Source organism: Alligator mississippiensis, chromosome 7 (genome assembly GCF_030867095.1).
Source record: "Alligator mississippiensis isolate rAllMis1 chromosome 7, rAllMis1, whole genome shotgun sequence".
NCBI classification, from domain to species: Eukaryota; Metazoa; Chordata; order Crocodylia; family Alligatoridae; genus Alligator; species Alligator mississippiensis.
Window position 1 is genome coordinate 2,606,433 of NC_081830.1, and position 24,075 is coordinate 2,630,507.

The 24,075-nt window shown below is 51.6% G+C and overlaps 1 protein-coding gene across 1 annotated transcript; it reads right to left on the minus strand.

Annotated features, from left to right (window-relative positions):
• Positions 1–3,029: 3,029 nt before the first annotated feature.
• Positions 3,030–22,922, minus strand: LOC132251486 (olfactory receptor 6F1-like). The gene is made up of 3 exons (XM_059731318.1): positions 22,645–22,922; positions 19,837–20,649; positions 3,030–3,164 (listed from the first exon to the last, which is right to left on the minus strand). The coding sequence occupies exons 2-3, from the start codon at positions 20,638–20,640 to the stop codon at positions 3,030–3,032; spliced, it is 939 nt and encodes a 312-aa protein (XP_059587301.1). The 5' UTR covers positions 20,641–20,649; positions 22,645–22,922.
• Positions 22,923–24,075: the final 1,153 nt, after the last annotated feature.

Genomic DNA, 24,075 nt, shown 5'->3' on the forward strand with positions numbered 1-24,075 from the left:
CAGCCTAGGGGCAGCACCTGTGCTGTCCCCAGCAGTATAAAAAGCTGCTCTGTCCTGGCCCAGGCAGTATAAAAAGTTGTCTTGGCAAGTAGCTCAGGGCTACTCTCTCTCAGGAGCTTCTGGGGCCCAGCCAACTGGTACCTGGGGACACTGCCCCTTGTACTAGCTGGACTGGTGAACCAGCCCTGAGAGTACCCTGCACCCTCTACCCACTGCAACAGTCTGGGCTGCTGCCTGGATGTGACCTGCTGTGCACTTGCCAGACCCGGATGGGGACTGCACAGCCAGTAGAGGCATCTGCCCCTCTAGGCCAGCTGCCAGTGAACTGTGGTTGCAGGGTTGGCCTCTGTATGGCACTACTGCCAAGTGTGCCCCCTGCCCGGCCATCTGGGCAGCTATCACCTGGAAGATGTTCTGGGTGTGGTGGCCTGCTTTGAACTGTCAAAGCATGTCCTCCTGGCCCCATTTGGCCAGGAGGTCAGCCACAGCCAGCTGGGTCCAAGGTGCCAGCTCTGAGCAAGCAGGGTCCTGCCACTGGCCTCCCTAGCAGGAATTCTGGTGTTCCCTAGAAGGAAAACTGGGAAATCCCTGATAAAAAAATCCCAAAGTCACTCTGTAAAATACCCCCAAATCCATGTTCCTCCACAAGTAAAACAAAAGACCACTATAATGAGAGACAGAGAGCAAGACAGAGACAGCGATCAGCTGGACAATGTTTTACTGCTATATCTTACAGTGTGTAAGCAAGTCTCTTATCATAATAATAAAGTGAACTCTAAATACATTTTTCATGAATTCATGAATACACATTTTGCTGCACTCCCACCAGGAGATGGCCCCCACATAAGGGGTTTGACCCCCTTCTGCTGTTGTGCCTCAGAACAAACAAGAGGAACTCGCCCTTAGAATAGCCAACTCAAACCCAGACATAGTAGGTCTTACAGAAACGTGGTGGGATTCATCCCATGACTGGGCATTTAGCATTAGGGGCTATAGGCTCTATAGGCGGGATAGAGAAGGAAGGAAGGAAGGGAGGGGGTGTGGCACTGTATGTCAAAGAGCAATACACATCCGCATCATGTTAGGAAAGCTAAGGCCGGGGGGGGCAGAGATTGGGGGCCCCCACACCTGTCCGGCAGGTGCCCGTCTTAGGGCTCTGGAGGCGCAGGTGAGGGAGCTCCGGGAGGAGGTTAGCAGGCTGAGGGGTATCAGGGAGGCAGAGGATGAATTTGACGGCTATTTCTTTTCCCTGCAGGACCAGGCACCTAAGGAAGAAGCAGCCCGGGGAGTGCCTTCCACAGCAGAGTGGCAGACGGTCACAGCCAGGACTGGAGCTGCTTGCAGCGAACAGGTACCAGTTCCTCCAGTCCAACTGGAAAGCAGGTACAAGGGCCTGGCGACCTTGCAGGAGATGGAAGGGGAGGAGGAAACCCTTGGGCAGGAAGAAATACCACATTCTTCACACTCCCAACAGGTCAAGAGATCCAAGCAGACCCAGAGGAGGAGGCGACGAGTGCTCGTCATAGGCGACTCCATCCTGAGAGGTACGGAGGGGCCAATCTGTCACCAGGACCCGTCAACACGAGAGGTATACTGCCTGCCCGGAGCAATGATTCGGGATGTGAAGGAGGTAATCCAGGCCAGGATCAAACCCACCGGCTACTACCCCATGGTCCTAGTCCATGTGGGTACTAATGATGCGGCCAGGAGAACCCCCGATCACCTGATGGCGGACTACTGTGCTCTGGGCGGCGTGCTGAAGGAGTTCGGTGCACAGGTGGTTTTCTCTTCCATCCTACCAGTGACCGGACGCGGAAGACGGCAGGAGAACTGCATCCGAGAGACCAACTGGTGGCTTCAGCAGTGGTGTCTCGGGGCAGGCTTCGGCTTCCGGGACAACGACCCGCACATCACGACGAGGGACATGCTCAGTTGGGATGGGCTTCACCTGTCTCCCAAAGGTAAGCGTGTGTTTTCTTCTAGGTTGGCGGATCTCCTCCGGCGGGCTTTAAACTAGGCTCGTCGGGGGGAGGGGAAGATGAGGGCGGGGGAAGCTGTGGACCACCAAACCATGTGGCACCCACAAGGACAGCCCAGCTTGAAGAAAGAGAACATTGGGAACCTGCAAGACGTGGGGCGGCCAGCACTACGGCACAGGTAAGAAACAAGAAGGTAAGAAATAAGGGGCCCCTTGGGACTCGGAGCGGGGGGGCAGCAAAGGCACCAGTCGCAGGGCTCAAGTGCCTATATACTAATGCTAGGAGCATGGGGAACAAGCAGGATGAACTAGCGCTCCTGCTTGCACTAAACACCTACGACTTAGTGGGGCTAACGGAAACCTGGTGGGATTCATCCCACGACTGGGCGGTACATATTGAGGGCTATAGATTGGACAGAAAGGACAGGGTGGGGAAAAAACGGGGGAGGAGTTGCACTCTATGTCAATGAGCAATATATGTCAACCCTCATCAAGACGGAATCCAAGGATGAGGAAGGAGAAGGATTGTGGGTTAGGCTACATGGGGGGCAAGGAGAAAGGGATTTGGTGGTAGGGGTCTGCTACAGACCCCCACACCAAGGGGAAGAAAGAGATTCGGGGCAAGAATAATTTTGTAAGCATGCCTGTTTTAGGGCAATCTTGTGCGACATCAGAAGATATATCTTCCCTAATGAGATGGGTTTCTAACAGGCCATTTTTTTGTGTCAATTTGTATTGAAAGTACCTTTGGCCACGGGGAAATGGCTCAGCTTGGAAAGTCTGCCTGGGATGCTCAAGCTGAGCTGCCCTGCACGCCCTCTCCCTGCGCGAACCGGAGGGATGATGAGCCGGATGAGGAGGTAGTGCTGCCGGTTCAGTCTCGGGAAGATTGTCTTCCCAAACCTCCCTGCCAAGACCTGGAGACAGGCCGGGTAAGTGTTGAGAAGAAAGTGAGGTTAGTTTTCTGCTACTCCCTTTCTCCCCACATCCTGGAGAGCTGCCGGGTGTTATCTTTCTGCCTGTGCAGACACACTTTTTGGCACTGGCCTTCTTATCTCTCGTATCTCTCGGTTATTTTTCTCTCTTCATTTTCCATTATTGCGGGATAGATGATATCTGTTACCTCATCCACAAACCACGTCATTATATTTGTAACCGTGTCGGTCATCTCCTTGGTCTTGTTCTTCTGTAGCAGGAACAAATGAGAAAGGGCAGTGAAGTGTTAATTAATTCCTTCATTCTCCCTTCTGCACAGGGCACCAGCGCTCGATGGGGTGCCATTCAGACTTCTAGGATAAATAATAATAGTCCCCCATGAAAAGCGACCTCAATTCATAGATGCTCGGGTCGGAAGGGACCTCAACTGATCACCGAGTCCGACCCCCTGCCCGGGCAGCAACAAGCGCTGGGGTCAGGGTGGGATATAGATCTAACAGAATAAACGTAGGAAATAAAGAAACAGCCAGTTCAGGAAAGGTCAGTGAAGGACCGACTAGGGACAGCATTGCTTCTCCCTGAGCTTGTTTCTGAAGCGCCGACATGAAGACCACGGAAGAAAACGCTGACCATGTTGAAGGCCCGGGGAGGTTTCTCACTGATTTCAGCGGGGCCAGGGTTCCCCTATGGGAGCCGAGAGGTGACTTCATTTTCACCCACCCTCTCCCCCTGTCGAGAAAGCACTTCTCAGCTAGCTCACTTCTCCTTACGGAAAAAGAATCAATTAATTTGCAGACATTTAATCCATCTCCTACCAAAACTCACAGGCTGTGCTCTCTCTGGGCAGTGCCGCCCCCTGCTCTTCCTTGTGATGAGGCATCTAAACACTGTCTGCTGTGCAGCTTTCATGTTTTTCAAGGATGGCGCAGGCTTTTGCTAATGTGCATCCTCGCCCCAGTGCAGGAGGAAAATAGTTTTGCCCCCATTTTGCATTTAGCAGTTTAGACCCAGTTCTGCTATCTACTAATCTGTGGCCACTGGGCTGTAGTGCCTTCGGTAGTTTGGTCACACCGTTGTTTCCCTTGGTGTTAAGCAAAGGGTATCTGTCACACAACCCATCGCAACACCGCACATCTAGCATTATATCCTGCTCATTTGTTTCTGAAAAGAGTGTGGAAGATTGTGGGGAACGATGCCATTTGGCCGGGTGAGTCCTGCACAACAGTACATGTCATGGCAGGTGCAGATCATCTTCCAGTTCTGCCAACTCCCCATTCCCTGACTGCTTACCTGGGAGGAGGATCTTTTCTCGTTTGTGCCTTTATTAGCAATTGCCACAAATCTAGCTGCTGGTGTCCTGACATGAAAAGCAGTCAAGTCTAGGACAGTCCAAACTGTTGAGTGTAAACTGTTTGCAGGTCTAGGAGTTTGTGTTGCAGGCTCTGCTGTAAAAGCCCAACTCTGGGGGTGAGTAAGGGTAAAAGCTTGGCCCTACTGAATTAAACGGGAGTTTGGACAGTGACTTTGATGTTGCCAGAGTTTTGCCCGAGGTACATAACCATTGTAATGGAAAGACAGTGAAAAGACAGATGCAACAGTGGAGACAATACCAGGAGATCAGGACCTTGGAGCATTATAGTACTCTCCTCATCAAATTTAAAAACCACCAGGGCCCAGTCGGCTCTGTGTTGGACCCTGGTCCTGCAAACACTGATGCACCGTGCTAAGAAACAAGCATGGAGCAGTCCTGTTGAGCTCCCCGGGATCACAGCCATGCGTGAAATAAGGCACGTGCATCTTGTTAGATTGGGGCTGCAGTCATCAACTCCTTTGTGACCGTCTAGCTAGAATTGCCAGCAGACCCATAGGCTACTATTGACTCTAGCCATTTACCGATGGCCTTGTTAAGGTATGTATGATATACGTACATACACGTGTAAATTGTGCTGTGGCTGTGTTTCTAACCTTCATTGCTTTACAAAGCATGTGGTGTTTCTGTTTGCTGTGTCGTTTTCTAGGTCCGTCCATCTGAATTTTTTTTCTGAGAAGCTTTTGAGCTTTTTGTACTCTGTTGAAACCCCGGCTGAATCTGCTGAGAAACACGAAAACGGTGGGTTACTGTCACTTCTGCTGCATTCAGTGTCTGCTCCACTCCCCGCTTTACCTGGGTTTCTTCTTGCTAAAGCAATTGTGATCCAAGAAGTTGCTGATACCATTTGTGAGCTTGGAGGTTGGCAAATGGTTTCAGTGGAGTATATTGCTGATGAATCAACACGGGCCATGTCCTGCCTTTGCAAAGGCACAAGGAGAGCAGAAGGATGCCCCTTCCCTGATGAGCCAGGACAGGGCGCATGCTCCATCTCTCTTTTCTAGGAGACGGTCTAGGTCACCTTCTCCATGCATTTTAGAGTAAGGCCTCGCAGTGGGATCTGAGATGTCCGATTGAGTACTTGGATGCTGGGCAGGGAGCCAGGAATGAGGAGAAATGGCACTGGGACCAGGTCAAGTTGGAGGGGACCCCAAAGCAGAGGTCAGGCTTGTTGGGGGCAGAGAGTGTGCACAGGGCCCTGGGGTCACTCGAGTGAACCCCTCTTCACAGTCCCGAACCTCCGTGAGTCTCCCCACCATTGTGCTCTCAGCAAATGTCTGCGAGCCTTACTCATGAAGTGTGGCCCTCTCCAATCCACCTCTCTCTAGACCGGTGGCCGGAGAGGTGGACAGCCCATTGGGTCACAATCACCTTGCGCTAAGCAACCCAACCCCCTGGCCACTGTCTCCTAGCATCAGATGCTCTGGCCCGTGACTGGCTCTGCCTGACTGATTTGAACGAAGGCCGTATCCTTCTTCCCAGTAGGGTTGGAGTACTGTTGTAGCCATGGTGGTCTGGGCAATATGCAAGGATCAGGGTGATTTTAGGGACATCTTTTCTTGGACCCACTGTATAGTTGGGAAGGAATTCCCCACTTCAATTTCTATTTCTTCTGCCATGTTTTTCTCTTCGTTGCAGTCTTTTTGCTTAGTTAAAGACAGAAGAGGGGCACCTGGTGCCCAAAAACTTCTCTGTCTCTTATTGGACCAGGTGTAAAATTTGGGAGCATGTTAGTCACCCCCAAAAGTGTCCCCACCCCTTCCTTCTCACTTGCACTGCCTTTGTCCAGCCCAGAGAGACAGGGTCCCTAGCCACATACTTGACTTCCTCTCCCCGCTCCTCCTCCTGCCCACCCCTTCTCCTTCCCCCCCACCCACCTGAGCCCTCCCAGTGCCCCCAGATCCCTCCAAGCACAGCACAGCTGCTCTGCACAGCCAGGGGTAGGACTAGGGGATGCAGGAGGAGAAGGGAAGGGAGAAGTAAGGGAGGGTGTACAGGCCCCTGGGGACGTCAGAGGAGGGCAGGGGGAGCTCTTGTTCAATGCGCAGCCGTCCAACTCTGGTGCTGCTGCACTGAAAACTAAAGGGTTGCTTCGAGTCAGAGTGGCAGACAGCCGGGCAGACGGACAGAGCTGCAGGGGGACATGGGGATCAAAGCTCCCACCCATTCAAAGGGCACAACTAGGGATTTCATCCCCAGTTCAATAGGAGTCAGAGTCCCCCTCACCTGTACGAGCCTCAGCCAGAGAGACCTGCCACCACGAAGGTGTGTTCAGGTGTGGCCCTGGCCCTGCAGGGTGATGTCAGCCCGCTATGAGGTCACTGCCCCTCTGGCCCAATGGCTGATCTCCTACCGCCTCATGCCTGTGAGCTCACGGTGTGCCCACCCAGCCGGACTCAGCCCCTGCCCGTAGCAGCCCCTGCACCGTCTAGTCCAGCATATCCTGTATCCCCTCCCCGACAGTGCCCGAGGCTGGAGAGACCAGGACAGCACAACCCCGTCCTGCACAACGGGGGCTAGCCTGGCCGGGGGGGACCGCTCTGCCAAAGCCCACGTAGTGTGTGCAAGATGCCCAGCAGTGTATCAACCAAGGGTGTTGAACTCAAGCACCCCCCCCCCGAAGCACGTCTCCCATGATGTCCTAAGCTACGCTTCCAAAATCAGTCAGGTTTTGTGCCCAACCCCAGTTGTTTCATGCACGGCTGCATTATGCTGCGAGTCTAGTGGGGATATGGTATTTAGGGAGGGCGATACATAGTATTTAGGGCACCTGGACTGGTTGGGACTAGGGCACCTTTTACTGGACCGCGCTCTGAGTGTCGGTTGGAGAAGCAGGATGGCGGTGGTGTGGGAGCGTGCCTGGGTTCGTGCGGCTGCGGCACTGCAGCTCTTTTCTTTACAGCCGGTCAGTAGTGCCCCACATTTCTTAAGCAGCGTGCCCCACTTTGCAAATAAGATAGGTATCGCTGTGAAGTGCTTGCTCTGTGGCTGGATGTGTGAGACCCCTGACACTTGACTGAATGAATTGGTTTCCTAGCCTTTCCTTTGCCCAGGGCCATAGACACCTGCTTAGGCACTGAATTGTGTATTACATCTCCACCACGAGCAGCCCCGTGCCCACGAGTCATGTCTTGGGACTCGAGCAGTGGTGCACCGGTGCTACGACAGGCATCCTTCAGTGCTGGCGTGCGCCTGGTCGCACGGTGTCTTCGTGAGGACAAGGCATGCCTCCTTAGGATGCTTCAGAGACTGTAACTCTGCAGGAAAAAGACATTTGCTTTTCCCTAGCCCGGTTGGGGGCCACGCGTGCCCAGGAAGGGTGGTTGGTCGTTTGGTCAGTACAGACTGTGGGCAGAGGTAGGAGAGATTAGAGCCGTGGCACGGTTGGATGCACGGGGGGTTTGGGGAAGCGTTGCACAACGGATGTGGTCTGGTGTCCTGCAAGAGGGGTCCTCCCTCGGTAGATTGAGTCCAAACCTGGTGTTGGGGGAAGAGCCGCCACTTTTGGGGCATGCCAGACACGCAGGTGGGATGTGGCCGGGGGGCTGGACTAATTGGTAGAAGGCCTCGAGTGGTTGTATGCAGATAGGGCGTGGAGACCTGTCTGGATGGGGGTCCCCACGTGGGTTTGGACAGGGATAGGAACATCTCTGCTTTGAAGTAGACGTTGTGAGATGGCCATGAGTGGGGCGGGCTGGGCTGGGCTGGGGGTGGCGGGGGGCAGATGTCTGGTCTGGGCGTGGGGCAGGTTGTCGCCCCGTCTTGCTGTGTTGTGAGCAATCCCCCAACTAGCTCTTGCTGGGGTTTTCTGCACGGCTTGTCGGGTTAAAGTTAGCGTGGGCGTAGGCTGCTCCCTGCGGGGCTCCTGCTTCGTGGGGTGTGCACGGGAGGGCCTTGTCGTGGCGGGAGGAGCGAAGGCTGGCAGTGCTGGGGACACGCGTGTGATGTGACTGGGATGCGAGAACTGCCTGGCTGCATCTCCGAGCTCAGGACAGGCGCAAACCTTACCGTGCTTGGTGCAACACGCGGGGCGGGGGTTGGCACGGAGAACGTGCACTCCATGGGGTCTGGTTGGAGGCCACACGTTTGGGCTCCTGGTGGGATTTGCTGGGCGTTGAGCTGGGAAGGGGCGTCCGGGCACAGCTGGTGGCAACCGCCCGTAACCTGTGGGCCTGGTTTCGGGGTGTGCACAGAGGCAGCCCCCAGTTTGGCTGGCTGTGGGCTGGGGCTTGACACTGGTGCTGGGCTGTAGGTTGCTGAGGGACGTGCGACTGTTGGCCTTTAGTGTGCGTGAAACACGGGACGCTGCTGCAGCTGCACGTCTCCTCGCCCTGGTTATTGTCCTCTCTTTATGAAACCCCATCTCACCGTGCTCTCCCGTTCAGTTTGACACCTTCTCCCCCTTTTCCTCGCCCTCGGCTCCTGCCTCTCAGCCCCTCCTGGAGTTTCAGCCCAAAGTCAGCCCTCCCCCTTTCACGTTGCTCGCACTTGCCTCCCCTTCCCTCGCACGTGTTGCACACCTGCTGCCCGTCCTTTCCCCTGTCTTGCGCCAGTGTCATCCTTTCCTTCAACCCTTGATCCTCCCAAGATGGTGTTGCTCACGGCGTGTCCCAGCTGTGGCCGTGCCTGAGGCTGCTGGCGCTGCTTCGGTTCGCGCCGGCGCGGGTGGCAGAGGTGGCGTCTCCCCAGGGGGAGGTCACGGGTCGCGGGTGTCTGGTGCCAGGGGCCCAGGGCGGACCCTGTCTGCGGGGTGCAGAGCTGAGGCCGGAGCCCTTTTCTTCCCTCTTGTGGGCAGGAGACGTCTCGGAGGTAGCCTGAAGTTGGCGGCGTCTCAGCGGAGGTAGGAAGGAAGGGGAAATGCGAGGGGCTTTGTCGCATGGAGCAGAACGGGCTCAGCGCAGCGTCGGAGAGTCGCTGGGAAGCAGCGTCCCACGGTGTAAGCTGCTCCTCGTGGACGCTTGTGCGTCTCGGGATTAATGTAGTCTGTAAAAATGCAGCTAGATACCTGCCTTAGCCCTGTCGGCTGGAAGTCAGCCCAAGCGCGAAATGCAAGTCCCCTCATCCTCTTTGATCTTTGCCCAGAAGGTGCCACGGCCGGTCTGCCACGTGCACGTCTGTCCTGGGACCGATGCCGGTCTCCCAGACAGCCGTGTGGATGCCCCCACCCCTGCGCCTCCTGCTCAAGTGTGCTTGTGGAGCAGATGCACTGCAGCTTGCAGTGGTGTGAAAAGAGTTAAAAGAGGTGGTCCCTTTTTTTTTGCGTGTATGCTAGTCATTTTATACCATTTTATACCACTGCAAGCAAACATTTCTGCGTGTTTCCCGAGTGTTTTAATTGCACTTTGCCAGGAATTGCTGTAATTATTCAAAATTTTTGCTTTGACAGTGCTGTCCTCAACTTTTGTGAACCTCTTGCACCGGCCAGTACCCCTCGTTGTCTGCTCGAAAACCGCACTGCTTCTTTCCAAAGCCATATAGTCACCCAGAGGAGTCCACCCTGCTCCTGCAAGGCATGTCCACCTCCACTGCGCTACACGCTGGCTGTAGGTCGGAGTAGCAGGATGAGTGCCGTGTGAGACTGTAGCTCTCTTTTCTTTTACAGCAGCAACACGAGGCCAGGCATGCTGTCACCCACAGTTATAAGCATTGTGCCTATATATATCTCTATCTCTGTCTCTGTATACATATAAAGCTCTGTATATCTCTATGTAGGCATATACATAGAGCTATCTCTCTGTCTAGCACTATATATCTCTATCTCCATTTCTACATGGATGTATTTCTATCTCTATCTCTCATTGTGTTTGCTGTGAAAGCCCCAGGCCCTGGCTCTCTCTCTCCAGCCCATTTTGTAGCAGTCCTGGCTCTGCACAGCCGGGGCAGATGAGTCCAAGTCAGAGCCCCTGGCCGTGCCCCGCCGCAGGGCTGGCTGGAAGGGGAGGCAGAGGCCTGAGCCCTCGGAGGGGAGCCCTTGCCTCTGGGGTGTCAGGCCCCAGCCCAAGTTCGGACGAGGAACCGGGGCTGGCTCGGGCTCAGCTCCCAGCTCCGTGACGTGGCTCTGAGTCCCTGCTGGGTCCCAAGCGTGAGCGGCTGGCCCAGCAGTCCCCACTCCCCGCCACCTGACCTACCCAGGGGCTGCTTGGAGCCACAGGTGGCTTGTCCTGGGAAGGAGCCTCGCGAGCGCCCATCAGGCATGACTGCCCATGATCAGCACCTGTCCCATTGCTCCCTCAGGGACCCACCGCCCCAGCAGAGGCCTGTGCATCCTCCTTGCACCGTACCTCCAGCCGCAGCCCCGCAGATGGACGTGCCCGTGTGCAGCCACAGGCCCTGCTGTGCTCCAGGTAAGTCGGGCGCAGTGGGGGAGGCAGTGCAGGGGGTAAACGAGGCCTGACGGCTGGGGCTTGCAGGAGCTGCCTGAGGCGGGCTCGTGCAAGAGGCCGAGGGCAGGCAGTGCCTGTGCCCACCCCGGAGCCTGGCTCACCTCCCAGGCTGCCTGACCTGGGCGTAGCACTTCACCATGTCTCCCCAAAGTCAGGGTAGATGTACACCCGATAGAGTGGAGACCTGGGATCACGGCTCTGCTCCAGGTCAGGTCAGTCTAAGTTGCAGCAGCCGAGCTGTTGGCCATGCTGCCGGGCTCCCGGGTGAGGTGCTCCTGCCTGCTCTCACCTAGCTGGACCCATTCCCCTGACGGGAAGTGAAACATGGAGGTTCAGACCCAGGACTAAAACCAACAGTCAGGCTGGGGCTGTAACCACTGTGCTTTTTGAGGCTCTCAGCTGGGGGCACTTAGTGCCTACAAGGAGGAGCCCGCTCAACAGAAGACACATATTAGCCAGCGTTTCCAGGAGCCTGGGGAGGCAGCGTGTTTTCGGGGCTAAGTCCCACGCTGCTCCGTCAGCGAAACTGGAGGTCAAGTCCTGATACGGGAACGGTGGGTGTTTGGGTGTGAGCAGTGCGACTGCTCATCTCGACTAACACAGGACCCCGTTCAAAGACACCAAACCCCCTATCTTTAATGCTCTCGTTCCACCTCAGAGGCACCGAGTCAAGGGGCGCAGTGCAGAGTTCTGTGTCTAGAGGTGCTTGCTAGCTTGGAGGGTAGAGTGCCTTCCTGGAGCCTCAGTGTTGTGGGTTTGAATCCTGTCCTGGCTGGTAAAGTGATTTCCTAAGCAACTTCTTTGCTCTTGTGGCCTCCTCCCTCTTTCATTGCTGGGGCCGGAGGCACTGGGTCAAGAGGCGCACCTGACAGCCTTTCCTTCAGCAGAGCTTGCTGGCCTGGTGGGCGGAGTGCTTGTCTTGTTGGTGTCATAGGTTCAAATCCCACCCTGTTGTGGATAAGCTGGTCTCTTGGGCCAGTTCTTTCCTCCTGGGGCCCTTTGAGTCTTTCATTGCTGCGGCCAGAGGCACCGAGTCAAGAGGCGCACCCGACAGATCTTGTACAAGGAAAGCTTGCTGGCCTTGTGGAGTGAGTGCCTCTCTGGAGACTGGCAATCATGGGTTCAATTCTCACTCTGGCACCATGAGTAAGCTGGTCTCTGGGAGAAGTTCTTTACTCCTGGAGCCCCTGACTCTTTCATTGCTGTGCCCAGAGGCGTTGAGATAAGAGGCGCACCCGACAGATCTCTGAGAAGGAAAGCTTGCTGGCTGTGTGGGGAGAGTGCTTGTCTAGAGCCTGGGAATCATGAGTTCAAATCCCACCCTGGTATGGATAAGCTGGTCTCTGGGACAAGTTCTTTACTCCCGGGGCCCCTGACTCTTTCATTGCTGTGGCCAGAGGCATCGAGATAAGAGGCGCACCCGACAGGTCTCCAGGAAGGAGAGCTTGCTGGCTTGGTGGGTGAGGCACTACCTTGAGACACTGGAGGCATGGGTTCTAGTCCTGTGTGTGTCTGGGCTGGTGAGTGATCCTAAGTGAGCCCAAGACCCATGGCCTGGGTGCCCCCTTAGCTGTGCTGTTTGAGCGCACAGCAGCTGGGGTTGGCTCCATGCTGCTGCTCAGCATGACTTTGTTGGCGCAGGACCTTTTGGAGGTCACGGAGAGGTCGCCCGGGTCTGGGGGCGTCCGGTTTTGGCACTCCAAATGTACATGTACAGTGTACAGTTGTACGTCCAGTGTACAGTCATCCAGGTGAATGTAGACTAGTCTGGTTTTGACTACACGCAATCAGTAACAGACGTGGACTTCTACATTCACCTGGACGACTGTACACTGGACATACAACTGTACACTGTACATGTACATTTGGAGTGCCAAAACCGGACGCCCCCAGACCCGGGCGACCTCTCCGTGACCTCCAAAAGGTCCTGTGCCAACAAAGTCATGCTGAGCAGCAGCATGGAGCCAACCCCAGCTGCTGTGCGCTCAAACAGCACAGCTAGGGGGGCACCCAGGCCATGGGTCTTGGGCTCACTCAGGATCACTCACCAGCCCAGACACACACAGGACTAGAACCCATGCCTCCAGTGTCTCAAGGCAGCGCCTCAACCACAAGGCCAGCAAGCTCTCCTTCCTGGAAGCCTGTCGGGTGCGCCTCTTATCTCGATGCCTCTGGCCGCAGCAATGAAAGAGTCAGGGGGGCCCTGCAAGTAAAGAACTTGTGCCAGAGACCAGCTTAATCACAGTGCTAGGGTGGGATTTGAACCCATGATTTCTACTCTTTAGACAGGCACTCTCCCCACAATGCCAGCAAGATTTCCTTTTCAGAGACCTGTCGGGTGCGCCTCTTATCTCAACGCCTCTGGGCACAGCAATGAAAGAGTCAGGGGTCCCAGTGGTAAAGAACTTCTTCCAGAGACCAGCTTGCTCACAATGCCAGAGTGGGATTTGAACCCAGGGTCTCCAGAGAATCACTCGCCCCACAAAGCCAGCAAGCTTTCCTTTCAAAGGATCTCTCGGGTGCGCCTCTTGACTCGGTGCCTCTGGCCACAGCAATGAAAGAGTCAGGGGCCCCAGGAGTAAAGAGCTTGGCCCAGAGACCAGCTTGTCCAAGCCAGGGTGGGATTTGAACCCATGACACCAAGCTTCTATGCTAGCACTGTCCCCACCCGGCTAACAACCTCACCTGATGAAAATACTGTCTGCTGCGCCTCTTGACTTGGGGCCTCTGGCCGCAGCAATGAAAGAGTCAAGGGGGCCTGGGAGTAAGGAACCTGCCTCAGAGAGCAACTCACCATGCCAAGGTGGGATTTGAACCTATGCCACCCAAGTTATATATCCAGCACTCTCCCCACCAGGCCAGCAAGCTCTCCTAACAGAGAAGCTCTCAACTGCACCTCTTAACCTGGTGCCTCCAGCTACAGAAATGAAAGAGGCAGCCGGGCACAAGAACAAAGCAGTTGCCAAGGAGAACACCTTACCGGCCAGGCTGGGATTCAAACTCACAACACTGATCCTGTAGGCCAGGGCTCTGCCTACCAGGCTAGCAAGCTCCTCTAGATGCAGAGCTCTGTGCTGCACCCCTTGACTCGGTGCCTCTGAGGTGGAACAAGCCCATAAAACAAGGACACCCATCTTTAATCTCAAATAAGACGAAGCCCCATTCAAAAACACCAGTCACACCGTTCATGCCAAAAGACCCACCGTTCCCGTATCAGGACCTGACCTCCACTCTCGCTCACATAGCAGCGTGGGACTTAGCCCCGAAAACAAAATACGCCCCAGGCTCCTGGAAACAGTGCCTAATATACGTCTTCTGTTGAGCTAGCAAAGCCAAACAACCCACAAAACCCTTGACTGCCGCCTATCAGTACGCACAACAGGCACAATGCCTCAACCTCGCCACGCACAATTGGGGCCAACCCAAGACCGAATGCACGGTGCAACTTGACGCGTGGGGCTGCTTGCTCCTAATGGGTGTGTGAAAGTGGAGAGATGCACACCGTCTCCATCAGGACTCGTCTAAGCATGCATTAACAATTCCCCTCCCGCCTACCCCAACCCACACTGTTTGTTCTCCAGGTTCTTTTCCTGCTTCTGTTCGCTCTTGTCCGGCCGTCCTTCAGGCGGTAGTACACAAGACAGAAGTCCAGCTGACTGGCAATGAATTGCACACCCCCATAGCATGTAAAATAACGTCGCTCACGCCGCCTACTGTACTCTCAAGCTTGCTGTCCTTTCAAAACAAGGGGGTGTGACATACGTCCGTTTTCCTAAATGAGGAGTACCCCGCTAGCACTCACCCGCGTATGACAACAGGAGGACCTCAGGCACGAATCCTGTGTATAAGGGGGTCCCGCTGCTCCAAACCTTCCACGACATGTTCATCACAAGGTCGACAACTTGGGGATGCAACTTGCAGAGAGGACAGACACCATGTCCAAACCCCTTTACCTCCCCTCCAGGTGGGCTCACATGAGTCTCTTCCCTCCTTGGTGGCTAACTCCTGCTCGTCTGCCATTTCCCTGCTTCTCCTTCTGGGGGCTTCAAAACCAGAGATGGGCACTGGATTTAAGTCAGCACATCAGAGGACGAGACTACAGGCCCCAACTTCTCTTCTCCTCTTACCTGTAAATGGACCTGCTGCCACTCCATCGTCAGTCTGTGCAAAGTAGGAAGAGCAGACGTCTGCAGGGTCAGCATCTGACATCCAGCCAGGAGCAGAGCGCGATGGGCCAGGACTCTGGACAGAACTGCTCGGGCGGCACCATGAACCGTGACCGCAAGCACCGGCAACCCTGCTTCCAGGGCGGTGCTCCCTCCAGACAGCTGGCTGCTGGGGCGTGAAGCCCGGAGACAACCTGCAAAGCCCCAAATGCCAGCTGACAGGTGCATCAGGAGGTCTTGATTGGGGTCAAAGCTGCCCATGTGTGTGGAGCACAAGAGGGCCACAACTTCAGGCTCCCGTCACAGAACCAACAGAGCCCCAAAGCGTTAAACAAGGCCTTCTCCCCCCAGGCCAGAGGGGGTGGGGGCGCAGCCCTGCTTACAGGGTCCCGGGGGAGGCCGTCTCAATAGAGCCCGGTGCAGCAGAGCAGAGGAGCAGAGACCTGAACCCCAGTTACAGGGAGGTCATGACACATCTCGACCCTTTTCCAGCACTGGGAAGAAAACAAAGTACGCTGCAGCGATTTTAAGAACATAAAGAAAATAAATGCTTTTGTTCCCAGGCACTCCTCTCTCTCGCCATCCACACTCTCACACGGGTAAAAAGACTGTTCCCAGGCTGGAAAGGAGCTCCATGCCGCAAACCGCTTCACCTCCAGCCTTCCGCGGGAAAATCCTCCTCCGCTCCCAGGGGGCAACAAGGCTGAGACCGGCACCCTCCTTACAGGGCCCAGTCCGCCTGACTAGTCACACTGCCCACAAGGGGCAAAAGGGAGGCCCAGAGCCTGCTTACAGGGAGAGTTGATAGCCAGGCAAAGGACAGAGCTGTCTGCAGAGGCAGAGTGAGAGAGCTGGACCCTGCTTACAGGGTAGTCCACAGCTCTGCAGATCTAGTCCTTCACCAGGGGCACGGGACTCGCACCCTCCTTACAGGGCAGCCCAGCTGTCCGGATGTGGAGTGCCAGGCACAAATGCAGGGAGAAGGACCGATGCCTGGACACAGGGATCGTAGAGGAGGCTGCAGACTTCAACCCAACCATCTGAAGGTCGTCCAGCTCTGGGGTCTAAGGAGTTTGCCGTCACCCCACGAGTCTCTGCTCCTGTCTGCAAGGCCGCCCTGGGGCACTGTGCTGCAGACTGCTCCGGCTCGCTCACGCCAGCGCAAGGAGGTTACGTCCACCCTGCTGACAGGGGCACCTCTCCGACTGGCTGGCTATGGCAGCGGACCTGGTCTCCCAGTTAAAGGACATCCAGCGCTACACACATCCAAACCCACCCCACTTCTTGTGTGGTAGGAGGCAGCATGCACCCTGCTTACGGGAGCCTGCGCCGTCGGCAGCCGCGTCTGGCAGCTGGCCTGGACCCTGACTACAGGGCGGCTGCGCTGTGCAAGACCGCCAACTAGATCTATGGCTTTACGAACGAGGTGACGGCGACGCACGCCTTGCTTACAGGGCTGCCCACCTGCCACCTGACTGCTGCACAAGTGCAACACCATCAAGGGCAGAGACACATTTCCGGGTCGCTGCCTATGCAGGGGGTCGGACTCGATGATCTATTGAGGTCCCTTCCGACCCTAACATCTATGAAACTTTTCTATGATCTAAGCCCCAGGGCTGGGACTGGAAGGAAGTGCTCTGGCAGCTGCTGGAGAAGAAGATCCTGCAGGAAAGGAAAAAAAGGCTCTGTGACAGTTTGGCTGCTTGAGTTGCTGCTGATGCGACTGTGCTGCAGTGCACTGCTGTGCTTACCTGTTGCTTTTTAAAGTTGTGGACTGAGATGAGGCTGTAGGGGAGGAGGAGAGCTCATTGGGGCACACTACCGTGTTGTGTAGAGGCCCCAGTACCAGTGAGGGTGCACCTTCATACACACACGCAGTGTCACCCACCCATGTCACAAGTTTTGCCTGTCAGCAGCCTGAGGTGCTGGGTCCCAGAAACCCCTGCAGCTATCTCCTTGAAACCTGGCAAGCTTTTTGGCCTCAGCAGGGGCTAGCATGCCTGCAGTTTTCACCCTGCTGTGCCTTAACACACATGCATGTGACATGAGTTTTGCTTGTCAGCAGCTTGAGGTGCAGTTTCCCAGAAAACCCTGCACTTATGTCCTTGAAACTTAGCAAGCTTTGTGGCCCCAAGAGGCACTACCATCCCTGCAGTTTTCACCCCACTGTGGCTTAACACACACACTTGACATGAGTTTTGCTTGTGTTTGCATGAGTTTTGCAGTTTGAGGTACAGTTCCCCAGAAACCCCTTCATCTATCCCCTTGAATCTTGGCAGGCTTTGTGGCCTTAGCAGGGGCTACCATCCCTGCAGTTTTCATCTACCTGTGCCTTAACACACACACGTGACACAAGTTTTGCTTTCAAGATTTGAGGTGCAGTTTCCCAGAAACCCCTGCATCTATCTCCTTGAAACTTGGCAGGCTCCGTGCCCTGAGAAGAGGACAGCATCCTGGGATGTTTTAATCCAATCAGCCAAAAAATGACAAAGTTATAAGTATTTCATTGTTTTCCCTTATACTCTATGGCTGAATCTCCGAATGTCTCCAAACTGGAGTCGAATCCAATTTGGCCAAATCGATTCAGAACAGTGATACGAATCTCCAAATCAAATCAATGGCCTCTGAATTGGCTGAATCCAAATCTGAATTGAATACTTCCCTATTTGCACAGGCCTCATGCTCAAGGACTGAAACTTGATTGCCTTATCTCTAGGGAAAGGCTACACATTTATGTAACATAGCTGGGCAATGCACATCACAGATGGACCAACCCTGGAGTGGCAAAACTTTAAAACAACTGAATGGCGCTTAACACTAACATTCACATTTTAATGTGCGGGCCATATCAGTTTTAAGAGCTCCCTGAGCAGCCTAAAATTGCTGTGTAACAAAGCCCCAGACTTGTAGACTTTCTCCTTTCACTCCATCCCCTTCTCAGTGTAAAGCTTCTATGGGTTCCAGTCCACATTGATGAAGAAATAGCAATTACAGGAGGACTCCTACAGTCTAATCCTGGAACAAGCTTGCATGCAAAACTCTCCTCCCTGATGCTTCACCTTCTCAGGGGACTCTCTGGGTTTTGGTCAGTGCTCTGAAACCTGAACCCCAACTTTCTCTGTTCATTCCCCCTGCTAACAAGGAAAGCTTCCTTTTTCCATAGAATCAGAGAAATTTAGGGTTGGAAGGGACCTCAAGAGGTTATCTAGTGCAACCCCCTGCTCAAGGCAGGAGGATACCCAACTAGATCATCCCAGTCAAAGTTTGCCTAGCTGGGTATTGAAAACCTCAAAGGATGGAGATCCCACCACCTCTCTGGGTAACCTGTTCCAGTGTTTTACTGCCCTCCAAGTGATAAAATTCTTCCTCATATCTAACCTAAACTTTATTTGTTGCAACTTGAGACCATTGATCCTCATTCGGTCATCTGCCTCCACTGAGAACAGTCTACCTCCACCCTTTTTAACTCCACTCAGTCTAGCTCCACTTCAGATAGCTGAAGACTGCTCTTAAATCCCCTCTTAGTCTCCTATTCTCTAGACTTAATAAGTCCAATTCCCTCATTCTCTCCTCATAAGTCATGTGCCCCAGCTCCCTCACCATTTTTGTTGCCCTCCACTGAATTCTCTCCAATGTGTCCACCTCCTTTCTGTAGTTGGGGGCACAAAACTGAACACAGTACTCCAGATGTGGCCTCACCAGTGCTGAATAGAGGGGACTAATTGCTTCCCTTGATCTGCTGGCAACAGACCTACCAGTGCAACCCAGAATGCCATTAGTCTTCTTGGCACCAAAGGTACACTGCTGGCTCATATTCAGCTTATTGTCCACTGTAACTCCCAGGTCATTTTCTGCAGAGCTGGTGCCCAGTCAGTCAGCCCCCAGCCTGCACCAGTGCTTGTGATTTTTCCATCCTAAGTGCAGGACTTTGCACTTGTCCTTGTTGAACCTTATGATATGTCTTTTGGCCCGATCCTCCAATTTCTCTAGGTCACTCTGAATCCTAGCCTTACCCTCCAGCATATCTACTACTCCCCCCAACTCGGTGTCATCTGAAAACTTGCTGAGGGTGCACTGTACACAATCTTCCAGGTCATTGATGAAGACATTGAACAAAACCGGCCCCAGGACCGACCCCTGGGGCACTCCGCTTGATACCAGCTAACAACTAAACATTGAGCCATTGATTACTACTCTCAGAGCCTGATGCTCCAGCCAGTTTTCTATCCATCTTACAGTCCATTCATCCTACCTTAGCTTGCCTGTGAGAATGTTGTGGGAGACCATACAAAACTATTGCTAAAGTCAAGGTATATCACATCCACTTGTCTCCCTGCATCCACAGAGCCAGTCATCTCATCATAGAAGGCAATCAGGTTGGTCAGGCAAGATTTGCTCCTGGAGAATCTGTTCCTAATCACCTTTTTCTCCTCCAAGGGCTTACAAATGGATTCCTTGAGGATTTACTCCATGATTTTTCATATTCTCCATGGTTCAACCCTTAATGAGAACAAAGCCCTTTTCTTCCACTTTCCCACCCAGAGTACACATTAATGCAGAGTAGAGGCAAGGTGCGAGTGTCCAGTATGGTAAGGGGTGGACCTTGAAGATCTGCAGTCCTGAACTGTTCATTTAACAACATGTGGCTAGAATGAATTAAATGGTAACTGTGCCATCATATGCATTAGATGATCAGCCACAGAATATAGCCCTTTAGTGATCAGTATTATAGTCATAAAATACAAAGAAATAGACATGATCCTTGCAAAATAGTACAGATAACTTAAACATTTTGCTTATGAATTTTATTTATTGATTAATTCTATTCCAATGTTAAAAAAGAATTCGGATTATTTGAACCCTCAGTAGAGGCATATGTTTATTGACTGATTTACTCAGGGCCACCCTAAAATCCTTATTTCTCAGGCTGTATATAAGGGGATTTAACAAAGGGGTCAAGACAGTGTAAAAAAGAGAGAATAGCTTGTTTAGATCTTTTAATACATCATTTTTGGGTAACAAATAGACAGTCATCAAAGCCCCATAGAACAGTATAACTACAATAAGGTGCGAGGAGCAGGTAGAAAAGGCTTTTTTCCTCCCGGTGGTAGAAGGGATTTTCAGGATGGTGGCAATGATACAAATATAGGATGTCACGGTGAGCAGAAAGGGAGGCACCGTGCACACGGTGGCAACGATAGACATAGCTGTCTCTGTTGTGTGGGTGTCACTGCAGGACAGCACTAGCAATGGTGTGTAATCACAGAAGAAATGGTCAATTTTGTTGGACCCACAGAAAGTCAGCTGTGATGCCAAGAATGATGTGAAGCCATTAGCTACAAATCCAATTACCCAAGGCCATGCTGCTAGCTGGATACAGACCTTGCCGTTCATCAAGCCTCCATAATGCAGTGGTTTGCATATTGCTAAGAACCGATCATAGGACATGGCAGATAAGAGATAACACTCGGAACATGCAAAGGAACCAGAAGCATAAAACTGAAAGAAGCAACCATTTAATGAAATCCCATTTTCTTTGTTAAGCAAACTAGCCAACATCCTGGGCAGGATGGTAGAGGTGTAGCAGATCTCCAAGAAGGATAAATTCCCCAGGAAGAAGTACATGGGGGTGCGAAGGCAGCGGTCAGTGACAAGTAGGGCAAGAATGACAGCGTTTCCTACCGAGGTCAAAATGTAGATCATGAGGAAGAGCAGGAAGAGAAGGCTCTGGAGGTCATAGACATCACCAAATCCCCGGAAGACAAATTCTGTAATCAAAGTTTGGTTTCCTTGTTCTAGCCCTGCCATGGTCTATATCTGTCAGCAAAGAGGGGAAAAAAAAGTTGAAACATAAAAGAAAATTTATGCCATCCCTCTTACTTCATATTATACTTACTAATTCCACCTCTTATTACGACCCTTATACACTGTGTGAGATCTCAGACCAACAACCCAAGTGACCTGTTGTTTTTGCTCTGTACAAAGCACTGAGCTATTTTTTTTCCCCCCCACTAGGAAACTTTTGAAAAGTCATCCAGCTATCCAGAAACTCACTGCTATCATCTGTACCATTCTTTCTTCTGTTGTTTTCTTGCAGGCTGCACGCCTTCCAACAGGAACAAACCAATATTGAGGAGTCCACTACTCGCAATGACCTGCTTTGCAGTTGGGATCTCATAGCTAGCTGACAGGATTTAAGTTGTTAGCTTTCAGGGTTGTTCTGACAGATTTAGGTATCTAAATCCCTACAGTCTATGTGCCTTAGGCTGTACATGCCCAAATAGTGCATCCATAGCTGTTAAACTGCAATTTTTAGCACTCATGCACATTTTACACTTCAGTCCTGGTTAGCCTACAGAGCATGTTGCAAGGGGAAAATAAGATCACTCATGTAAGCATTTCAATCTGGGCAAATCACAATGTGATTGTCAATGGGGCAAAAACCACATGTAGCACAATGAATCTCTCAGCTATTACCTCTAGCCAAGTGACTGCTGTACCTGACAGGAAGAGAGATGATTGCTTTCAACAAGAAAGCAAACACAGTTAGGAAGGAAAAATGGGACACAGACTTAAAAAAGGGATGACAAAACTGTGTCTTTCCCAGATTGCACATGTTCTTAGTGATGTGCAGGATTATATTACTGCCTTGGACAGTAGGACATCTCCAACAGTCAAGATCTGGTACAAAAAAAATGCTCGTGCCAGCATCCATGGAGAGAGTTGTGTTCAGCAGTCTTTTTCTTTCCTTTCCTCTTTATTACTTATTATTTCTTATTTATTCTCATGTGTATATTATTTCTGGTTTCATATTTCCTTTATTACTTATTATTGAAAGACTTCACAGCTAGCCATAGTTAACATATACATATTTCTGATTTTTGTGTTGCATTAACAAAAAATCAGTAGACAAGGAATCACAGTGGCAGAAACCAGAGAAGTATACAAAGTTTATAGTGAGACACAAAGAATGCAAGAGTCAAAGATCGATAGGTTGACCTACTGATAGGTCAAAAAAATACTTTCCTAATTGTATTAAAGAAGCTGTAGTTCAGATGTAATGACAAAACTTCTAAGTAAAGCAGTGGAATAATTTACCTGGGGAGCTCTTGGCACCCCTTTCACTGGAGGTTTTTAAGAAAAAAAAAAATCTACCAGGGACAATCCAGGTCCTGCTCCTGCATCAGAGGAAAGGGATAGATGAGATGACTTTTTGATGCAACTTTGATAAATCATGTCTATGATTTCTATCTAAAGCATTCACTCTTATCCTCTTTCTCTGTGTCTTCTTCTCTCCCTCTCAGAAAAAAAGTGTTTTTTTTCTACACTTTAAAGTATTCCTAAAAAAATTAAATAGGTCATGGAAAATGCTGTTATAATTACTCTGTATGAAACACTGCAATGGGAATAGTTTTAACATTTTTAAAATGTCTCTATGGTAATAGGAATAGTGATGAACATTTCCTTTTTGACTAGTCATAGTAATAACATATACCATTTTCAAAGCAATTTCCTTTATCAAGGGACTACATATAGATCAACTCATTGCCACTGCCATTACTGTTTTGGCTGACTTTACAGGGCTGCTGAGAAGGATTTATCAGCAGTTGGAACTGTGTTGTATTAGGCATTGAAGATGCACAGAAAAAAAAAAGGCTCCGAAATGCTTCTCCTCTCACTGCCTAGAAAGGTTCATGCCATCCAATCACTAATAGCCAGGATGAGCAATTTGACTCTTTTCTTTATTAAAAAAAGGATGCAAACTGTTGGCTTACTGCAAAGGCAAGTCCCTTAGGAGCTGGAGGAGGTCACCTCTTCATGGAGCATCACCAAGACTGGGATCTGTACCAGGATACCATTCACTTCTCATCCTTTCAATCTATTTCTCTTCGACAATAAAGAGACAGCCAAGAGCCTCCAGTTCTTTTGACCTGACCATTATGCTTGTAGTGGCGTAATTGAGAGTGATTGCTGATCCTGATTCAATACTTATTCCTTCCATGTGAATTGTGCCCCTGGGAATTCTTAATTACTCAGAAGGAAAACAAGAAATAAACCAATTAAGTTAACAGAACAAAAATCTAACCTCAAAGGAGTAATAATGAAACAAGAAAATATTATACTTCTCCAGACATCACTTTCTCATTTTCACCCAGAATCCATCACTCAGCAAGATGGGTGAATGCCTTATAAGCTGTTAAACAAAATCTTAGGAATCCAAGCAGTATTGTTTAGGACCCTGATCTTGCATCCTTTATGTGACCTGCGCTCATTTTGCCGTTAACAATCAACACACACCCACCTGAAACCAATAAAGGGAACATATAAGGTGGTCATACATCTCCCTTGACAATCAAGTGCGAGTAGGGAAACCTGTCTTACATGCAAGGCTAGCGTGGCTTTTCACACAAACTCACAGGAGACTGGTGCCCCAGGAGATCAGTGAAACAACTGTCCCTTCTCTCTATGGAAGACCCCATTTCTCACAACTGTTGGCCTCTTCCTTCAACATTAACACACGTTTGATTGGAGCAAGCTGGAAAAAGAAATCTATGGATTATGGGAAACTGCAGTACTTCAAAACTTGTTTTCACTTGGAGCTGTTCCAAAAAGTTTTTAAAAAGATAATTTTTCCACGTGGAAAAAATGGTTCATACAGTAGGGCTGCGTGAAATGTCATCAGTCGTTTAATTCTGGAAGTGTTTCAGCCCATTTTGGTGCCCGAAACACTGAATCCAAAATGAAACAGAAGGCTCTGAAACATCTCTGAAATGAAATAAAACCATGAGAAACATTTCAGAAATGTGCATATAAGGCTCTGCGTGAAGCCTTTCTCTGCCTTTTATGAGCTGTCTGCCTGGAAGCAACAGCATGTGAAAGGCACTGACTGGCTGCAGCGGCTAGCTTCCTTGCTAGTCTGTCTTCTTGGAAAGGATTGGATACACCTTTCTAATGTATTACAAATAGACGTTACATTGCACGTAGACGATACGTTGCACACACACACACGTTTTCTCTGCCTGCTGAGTAGGGGGATGAGACAGGATCTGCACCTGCACTCCAGAAACGAGGGTGTAGTGTAACGTGGGATCATTTTGAGGTGGCAGATGATCCCAAGTATGCTTTCTGCCTGAACTGCCAATGCAACACCAACCGGGGCGAGGGCAAGGAACACTTCAGCATCACAGGGATGCTGATGCATATCAGGAGTCACCACCCACTTGGACTTGCTCCTTCTCATCC